The sequence below is a fragment of the Lithobates pipiens genome, unplaced genomic scaffold, assembly GCF_037356315.1.
Source record: "Lithobates pipiens isolate NorthernLeopardFrog02 unplaced genomic scaffold, aLitPip1_a1.2 Scaffold_41, whole genome shotgun sequence".
Taxonomy (NCBI): Eukaryota; Metazoa; Chordata; class Amphibia; order Anura; family Ranidae; genus Lithobates; species Lithobates pipiens.
Genome location: NW_027507861.1, coordinates 8,035,083 through 8,044,707, shown reverse-complemented (window position 1 = coordinate 8,044,707; position 9,625 = coordinate 8,035,083). Strand labels below are relative to the sequence as shown.

Genomic DNA, 9,625 nt, shown 5'->3' with positions numbered 1-9,625 from the left:
CAGGTAAAAAAACGGTGTATCCATGGAGTAGTGATTTGAGGGGTCGAGGGTAAGAGGATATGTAATGGAGGTGCTTTGGGAGGGGAGAGGACTTGTGCTAGGAGGGGGAGTGCATTTAAAATCCCCCCACCTTCTAGCACAAGTCCTCTCTACTCCCAAAGCACCCCCCAGCATATATCCAACCCCCCCTCCAAACTATCTTCTATTACAAGTCCACTCCCATCCCAACGTGCCCCCCCAGTACATATCAACCTCTCCACCTCACCATCTAGAACAAGTCCTCTCCCCTCCCAGAGCACCCCCAGCACATACTCAGCCCCCCTACCTCACCTTCTAGCACAAGTCCTCTCCCCTCCCAGAGCACCCCCAGCACATACTAGACCCCACACCCCAACCCACCTTCTAGCAAAAGTCCTCTGCCCTCCCAGAGCACCCCCAGCACATTCTATACTCCACCTCCCACACCTCACCTTCTAGCAAAAGTCCTCTTTACTCCCAAAGCACAGCCCAGCATATATCCAACCGCCCCTCCAACCTATCCTCTATTACAAGTCCTCTCCCATCCCAATGTGCCCCCCCAGTACATATCAGCCCCTCCACCTCACCTTCTAGTAAAAGTCCTCTACCCTCCCAGAATGCCCCCCAGCACATACTGAGCCCCCCTACCCCACCTTCTAGCACAAGTCCTCTACCCCCCCAGAGCACCCCCCCAGCACATACTCAACCCCCCACCTCACCTTCTAGCACAAGTCCTCTATCCTCCCAGAGCGTCCCCCCCAGCACATACTCAACCCCCCCACCTCACCTTCTAGCACAAGTCCTCTACCCTCCCAGAGCCCCCCCCAGCACATACTCAACCCCCCACCTCACCTTCTAGCACAAGTCCTCTACCCTCCCAGAGCACTCCCCCAGCACATACTCAACCCCCCACCTCACTTTCTAGCACAAGTCCTCTATCCTCCCAGAGCGCCCCCCCAGCACATACTCAACCCCCCACCTCACCTTCTAGCACAAGTCCTCTATCCTCCCAGAGCGCCCCCCCAGCACATACTCAACCCCCCACCTCACCTTCTAGCACAAGTCCTCTATCCTCCCAGAGCGCCACCCCCCAACACATACTCAACCTCCCACCTCACCTTCTAGCACAAGTCCTCTAACCTCCCAGAGCACCCCCCCAGCACATACTCAACCCCCCACCTCACCTTCTAGAACAAGTCCTCTACCCTCCCAGAGGACCCCCCCAGCACATACTCAACCCCCCACCTCACCTTCTAGCACAAGTCCTCTATCCTCCCAGAGCGCCCCCCCAGCACATACTCAACCCCCCCACCTCACCTTCTAGCACAAGTCCTCTACCCTCCCAGAGGACCCCCCCAGCACATACTCAACCCCCCACCTCACCTTCTAGCACAAGTCCTCTACCCTCCCAGAGCACCCCCCCAGCACATACTCAACCCCCCCACCTCACCTTCTAGCACAAGTCCTCTATCCTCCCAGAGCGCCACCCCCCAACACATACTCAACCTCCCACCTCACCTTCTAGCACAAGTCCTCTAACCTCCCAGAGCGCCCCCCCCCAACACATACTCAACCCCCCACCTCACCTTCTAGCACAAGTCCTCTACCCTCCCAGAGGACCCCCCCAGCACATACTCAACCCCCCACCTCACCTTCTAGCACAAGTCCTCTATCCTCCCAGAGCGCCCCCCCAGCACATACTCAACCTCCCACCTCACCTTCTAGCACAAGTCCTCTAACCTCCCAGAGCACCCCCCCAGCACATACTCAACCCCCCACCTCACCTTCTAGAACAAGTCCTCTACCCTCCCAGAGGACCCCCCCAGCACATACTCAACCCCCCACCTCACCTTCTAGCACAAGTCCTCTATCCTCCCAGAGCGCCCCCCCAGCACATACTCAACCCCCCCACCTCACCTTCTAGCACAAGTCCTCTACCCTCCCAGAGCACCCCCCCAGCACATACTCAACCCCCCACCTCACCTTCTAGCACAAGTCCTCTATCCTCCCAGAGCGCCACCCCCCAACACATACTCAACCTCCCACCTCACCTTCTAGCACAAGTCCTCTAACCTCCCAGAGCGCCCCCCCCCAACACATACTCAACCCCCCACCTCACCTTCTAGCACAAGTCCTCTACCCTCCCAGAGGACCCCCCCCAGCACATACTCAACCCCCCACCTCACCTTCTAGCACAAGTCCTCTATCCTCCCAGAGCGCCACCCCCCAACACATACTCAACCTCCCACCTCACCTTCTAGCACAAGTCCTCTAACCTCCCAGAGCACCCCCCCAGCACATACTCAACCCCCCACCTCACCTTCTAGAACAAGTCCTCTACCCTCCCAGAGGACCCCCCCAGCACATACTCAACCCCCCACCTCACCTTCTAGCACAAGTCCTCTATCCTCCCAGAGCGCCACCCCCCAACACATACTCAACCTCCCACCTCACCTTCTAGCACAAGTCCTCTATCCTCCCAGAGCGCCCCCCCAGCACATACTCAACCCCCCACCTCACCTTCTAGCACAAGTCCTCTACCCTCCCAGAGCACTCCCCCAGCACATACTCAACCCCCCACCTCACTTTCTAGCACAAGTCCTCTATCCTCCCAGAGCGCCCCCCCAGCACATACTCAACCCCCCACCTCACCTTCTAGCACAAGTCCTCTATCCTCCCAGAGCGCCCCCCCAGCACATACTCAACCCCCCACCTCACCTTCTAGCACAAGTCCTCTATCCTCCCAGAGCGCCACCCCCCAACACATACTCAACCTCCCACCTCACCTTCTAGCACAAGTCCTCTAACCTCCCAGAGCACCCCCCCAGCACATACTCAACCCCCCACCTCACCTTCTAGAACAAGTCCTCTACCCTCCCAGAGGACCCCCCCAGCACATACTCAACCCCCCACCTCACCTTCTAGCACAAGTCCTCTATCCTCCCAGAGCGCCCCCCCAGCACATACTCAACCCCCCCACCTCACCTTCTAGCACAAGTCCTCTACCCTCCCAGAGGACCCCCCCAGCACATACTCAACCCCCCACCTCACCTTCTAGCACAAGTCCTCTACCCTCCCAGAGCACCCCCCCAGCACATACTCAACCCCCCCACCTCACCTTCTAGCACAAGTCCTCTATCCTCCCAGAGCGCCACCCCCCAACACATACTCAACCTCCCACCTCACCTTCTAGCACAAGTCCTCTAACCTCCCAGAGCGCCCCCCCCCAACACATACTCAACCCCCCACCTCACCTTCTAGCACAAGTCCTCTACCCTCCCAGAGGACCCCCCCAGCACATACTCAACCCCCCACCTCACCTTCTAGCACAAGTCCTCTATCCTCCCAGAGCGCCCCCCCAGCACATACTCAACCTCCCACCTCACCTTCTAGCACAAGTCCTCTAACCTCCCAGAGCACCCCCCCAGCACATACTCAACCCCCCACCTCACCTTCTAGAACAAGTCCTCTACCCTCCCAGAGGACCCCCCCAGCACATACTCAACCCCCCACCTCACCTTCTAGCACAAGTCCTCTATCCTCCCAGAGCGCCCCCCCAGCACATACTCAACCCCCCCACCTCACCTTCTAGCACAAGTCCTCTACCCTCCCAGAGCACCCCCCCCAGCACATACTCAACCCCCCACCTCACCTTCTAGCACAAGTCCTCTATCCTCCCAGAGCGCCACCCCCCAACACATACTCAACCTCCCACCTCACCTTCTAGCACAAGTCCTCTAACCTCCCAGAGCGCCCCCCCCCAACACATACTCAACCCCCCACCTCACCTTCTAGCACAAGTCCTCTACCCTCCCAGAGGACCCCCCCCAGCACATACTCAACCCCCCACCTCACCTTCTAGCACAAGTCCTCTATCCTCCCAGAGCGCCACCCCCCAACACATACTCAACCTCCCACCTCACCTTCTAGCACAAGTCCTCTAACCTCCCAGAGCACCCCCCCAGCACATACTCAACCCCCCACCTCACCTTCTAGAACAAGTCCTCTACCCTCCCAGAGGACCCCCCCAGCACATACTCAACCCCCCACCTCACCTTCTAGCACAAGTCCTCTATCCTCCCAGAGCGCCACCCCCCAACACATACTCAACCTCCCACCTCACCTTCTAGCACAAGTCCTCTATCCTCCCAGAGCGCCCCCCCAGCACATACTCAACCCCCCACCTCACCTTCTAGCACAAGTCCTCTATCCTCCCAGAGCGCCACCCCCCAACACATACTCAACCTCCCACCTCACCTTCTAGCACAAGTCCTCTAACCTCCCAGAGCGCCCCCCCCAACACATACTCAACCCCCCACCTCACCTTCTAGCACAAGTCCTCTACCCTCCCAGAGGACCCCCCCAGCACATACTCAACCCCCCACCTCACCTTCTAGCACAAGTCCTCTATCCTCCCAGAGCGCCACCCCCCAACACATACTCAACCTCCCACCTCACCTTCTAGCACAAGTCCTCTAACCTCCCAGAGCACCCCCCCAGCACATACTCAACCCCCCACCTCACCTTCTAGAACAAGTCCTCTACCCTCCCAGAGGACCCCCCCAGCACATACTCAACCCCCCACCTCACCTTCTAGCACAAGTCCTCTATCCTCCCAGAGCGCCCCCCCAGCACATACTCAACCCCCCCACCTCACCTTCTAGCACAAGTCCTCTACCCTCCCAGAGGACCCCCCCAGCACATACTCAACCCCCCACCTCACCTTCTAGCACAAGTCCTCTACCCTCCCAGAGCACCCCCCCAGCACATACTCAACCCCCCACCTCACCTTCTAGCACAAGTCCTCTATCCTCCCAGAGCGCCACCCCCCAACACATACTCAACCCCCCACCTCACCTTCTAGCACAAGTCCTCTACCCTCCCAGAGGACCCCCCCAGCACATACTCAACCCCCCACCTCACCTTCTAGCACAAGTCCTCTATCCTCCCAGAGCGCCACCCCCCAACACATACTCAACCTCCCACCTCACCTTCTAGCACAAGTCCTCTAACCTCCCAGAGCACCCCCCCAGCACATACTCAACCCCCCACCTCACCTTCTAGAACAAGTCCTCTACCCTCCCAGAGGACCCCCCCAGCACATACTCAACCCCCCACCTCACCTTCTAGCACAAGTCCTCTATCCTCCCAGAGCGCCCCCCCAGCACATACTCAACCCCCCACCTCACCTTCTAGCACAAGTCCTCTACCCTCCCAGAGGACCCCCCCAGCACATACTCAACCCCCCACCTCACCTTCTAGCACAAGTCCTCTACCCTCCCAGAGCACCCCCCCAGCACATACTCAACCCCCCACCTCACCTTCTAGCACAAGTCCTCTATCCTCCCAGAGCGCCACCCCCCAACACATACTCAACCTCCCACCTCACCTTCTAGCACAAGTCCTCTAACCTCCCAGAGCGCCCCCCCCCAACACATACTCAACCCCCCACCTCACCTTCTAGCACAAGTCCTCTACCCTCCCAGAGGACCCCCCCAGCACATACTCAACCCCCCACCTCACCTTCTAGCACAAGTCCTCTATCCTCCCAGAGCGCCACCCCCCAACACATACTCAACCTCCCACCTCACCTTCTAGCACAAGTCCTCTAACCTCCCAGAGCACCCCCCCAGCACATACTCAACCCCCCACCTCACCTTCTAGAACAAGTCCTCTACCCTCCCAGAGGACCCCCCCAGCACATACTCAACCCTGCACCTCACCTTCTAGCACAAGTCCTCTATCCTCCCAGAGGACCCCCCCAGCACATACTCAACCCCCCACCTCACCTTCTAGCACAAGTCCTCTATCCTCCCAGAGCGCCCCCCCAGCACATACTCAACCCCCCCACCTCACCTTCTAGCACAAGTCCTCTATCCTCCCAGAGCGCCACCCCCCAACACATACTCAACCCCCCACCTCACCTTCTAGCACAAGTCCTCTATCCTCCCAGAGGACCCCCCCAGCACATACTCAACCTCCCACCTCACCTTCTAGCACAAGTTCTCTAACCTCCCAGAGCGCCACCCCCCAACACATACTCAACCTCCCACCTCACCTTCTAGCACAAGTCCTCTAACCTCCCAGAGCGCCCCCCCAGCACATACTCAATGCCCCTACCTCACCTTCTAGCACAAGTCCTCTACCCTCCCAGAGCACGCCCCCAGCACATGCTCGACCCCACACCCCAACCCACCTTTTAGCAAAAGTCCTCTACCCTCCCGGAGCACCCTCAGCACATTCTATACACCACTTCCCACACCTCACCTTCTAGCACAAGTCCTCTCCGATCCCAAAGTACCCCCCCCCCCCCGCACATATCCAAAACCTGGATTTTGTTTAACCATGCCTCTAAAGCTCCTCCCAATGTAAAGTTTGACCACACCCACTTTTTGCCTCAGCATGCTATACACGATGCAGATCTCGGCCTCTGTGTTGCATGGGAAAAAAAAATATTGGGGGTGGGGGGGGGGGGTGACACCATGTTTTACTGCACCAGGTGACACCAACCCTAGTGATGCCACTGTGTCACCCCTTTGGTGGTTGTCACCTGGGTGTGGTCCGCACACCCCCATAGCAATGCTACTGCTCTAAACCTCAGATATCCAAAACTCAAACTTCACCAACCAATAAAAAACATATTGCACTTGTTTGCTTGTTCACTGCATATAGAGTCACTCCAATGGGTGGTGATCCAGGTAAATCCACAACTGGAGCTTCTCTGTTGCCATCAATGCGTTTTCACCAAAAGTTGGTCATTTGTCCAATTTTTATCTTTATTTTAAAGCCTACTGAAGCCTTAGAGATCCTATTGTTTTTATTCATTATCTCCTTTTATTCCGTTCACCCTCCAGACTGGCTGGTCAGTGGTTCCAAGATGGAAGGCCTGAGCCAAAACCGAACCGGCATTTTCTACAATGAATTTGTTCTCTTCGGCTTTCCAGGAATGATAAGATACAGAAAATTGTTGGTTCTTCCGTTTTTGTTTATTTATATAACAATCCTGGCCGGAAACCTTCTCGTCCTTCATCAGATCTTCATTGAACCGAAGCTCCACTCACCCATGTTCTTCCTCATGTCCGTCCTTTTCATTGGTAATATTTCCTCCACAACATCCGTCTTGCCGAAATTTCTTGTCGGTTTATCTTTGGACATGAACCGGATCTCTCTGATTGGCTGCCTCAGTCAGATGTTTTTTATTTACTTTTTAGGTGGGTTTGAATCGGGCGTGGTCCTGATGATGGCCCTGGATAGGTTCGTAGCGATCCGTAAGCCTCTGCTATACAACAATATCATGACCAAAACCCTCATAGTTCAGTTGGTTGTCGCGGCGGCGGCGCGGAGTGCGCTTTTCACCGTTCCAACCGTCACATTGACTTCCAGCATCCGTTTCTGCAGATCCAACATCATTGTGAATTTTGTTTGTGAGAACATGGGGCTTCTGAGCCTCGCCTGCACCGACATCTCCAAGGTTCAGCTCCTGGGGCTCATCATCAAGAGTTTTATTACTATAACCGATGTCGGCTTCCTTCTAGTGTCCTACTTCAGCATTCTACACACCGTCATGGTAATTATCGCCGGCAAAGCGCGCCGCAAGGCCTTACACACCTGTATCTGCCACGTGGTGACCGCCACGCTCATCTACGTCTGCTCCCTCCTCGCCTCCATCGTGTACAGAATGCATACGCACCTTTCTTACGACATCAAGAACCTCTTCAATGCCATCTACCTGCTGGTTCCAGCTGCTCTCAACCCCGTTGTCTATGGAATCGGGATAAAAGAGATCCGGAGCTGCGTGGCCAAAACGTGGAAAAAATACAATTCAGTTATCCCGAGTTTACTTCTAGGGCAATCAGGTTTATGTAAGTGGAAAGGGGGGTCTCAAGGATTTATGTCTAGGTAGATGTGAGATAATTAACCATTGGACTGGCTCAGCTACACCTCACGCTGCACCCCACCTACACCCCACCTACACCCCACCCACACCCCACCCACACCCCACCTACACCCCATGGTGCACCCCCCTACACCCCACCTACACCTCATGGTGCACCCCACCTACACCCCACCTACACGCCACCTACACCCCATGGTCTACCCCCCTACGCCCCACCTACACCCCATGGTGCACCCCACCTACACCCCATGGTGCACCCCGCCTACACCCCATCTACACCCCATGGTGCACCTCACCTACACCCCATGGTGCAACCCACCTACACCCCATGGTGCACCCATCCTACACCCCATGCTGCACCCCGCCTACACCCCATGGTGCACCCCCTACACCCCATGCTGCACCCCACCTACACCCCATGCTGCATCCCACCTACACCCCATGGTGCACCCCGCCTACACCTCATGGTGCACCCCACCTACACCCCATGGTGCACCCCATGGTGCACCCCACCTACACCCCACCCACACCCCACCTACACACCATGCTGCACCCCACCTACACCCCATGGTGCAACCCACCTACACCCCATGCTGCACTCCAACTACACCCCATGGTGCACCCCACCTACACCCCACCCACACCCCACCTACACACCATGCTGCACCCCACCTACACCCCATGGTGCAACCCACCTACACCCCACCCACACCCCATTGTGAAACCCACCTACACCCCACCCACACCCCACCTACACCCCATTGTGCATCACACCTACACCCCACCCACACCCCATGGTGCAACCCACCTACACCCCACCCACACCCCACCTACACCCCATGGTGCACCCCACCTACATCCCACCCACACCCCACCTACACCCCATGGTGCAACGCACCTACACCCCATACTGCACCCCACCTACATCCCATGGTGCACCCCACCTACACCCCATGCTGCACCCCGCCTACACCCCATGATGCACCCCACCTACACCTGTTACGGAAATAAATTACCGCCTATGACCGTCCTCGAAGCAATATAACATTTATTGCATATGCAAGAGAAATGAGTTGCATTACATGTTCAGATCCCTCATTTCTGGTTTAATATTGCAGCGTCCTTCTTTTATATGCCTCGGACACCCCCCTTTCCTGTTACAGAAGTGTCCAGTCATATGTATTTTCAACTTTATTCTGAACAATGGCAGGAAAGGTGGAAATGTCCGTTACAGTTACACATTCACAATTGTTATACAGGATACGGACTAGAAACTCCCTGGGCGTTTTGCAAACATCCTGAGTTTCCAAATGATGCAAGTCTAAGCATTTTATTATAACTAAGCTATACCAAAAAAAACTATATTAATATCAAATAACAGTGTTCATAGATGACATAAAAAGTATAATTTCTCTGACAACACCCCATGCTGCACCCCACCTACACCCCATGGTGCACCCCACCTACACCCCATGGTGCAACCCACCTACACCCCATGCTGCACCCCACCTACACCCCATGCTGCACTCCACCTACACCCCATGGTGCAACCCACCTACACCCCAAGCTGCACCCCACCTACACCCCAAGCTGCACCCCACCTACACCCCAAGCTGCACCCCACCTACACCCCATTGTGCAACCCACCTACACCCCATGGTGCAACCCACCTACAACCCACCCACACCCCACCTACACCCCATGGTGCAC

The 9,625-nt window shown here is 56.4% G+C and overlaps 1 protein-coding gene across 1 annotated transcript; it reads left to right on the top strand.

Annotated features, from left to right (window-relative positions):
- The first annotated feature begins 6,879 nt into the window (after nucleotides 1–6,879).
- Nucleotides 6,880–7,921, top strand: LOC143956778 (olfactory receptor 52K1-like). Its single transcript, XM_077466956.1, has one exon. The coding sequence runs from the start codon at nucleotides 6,896–6,898 to the stop codon at nucleotides 7,919–7,921; it is 1,026 nt and encodes a 341-aa protein (XP_077323082.1). The 5' UTR covers nucleotides 6,880–6,895.
- The last annotated feature ends 1,704 nt before the right edge of the window (nucleotides 7,922–9,625 follow it).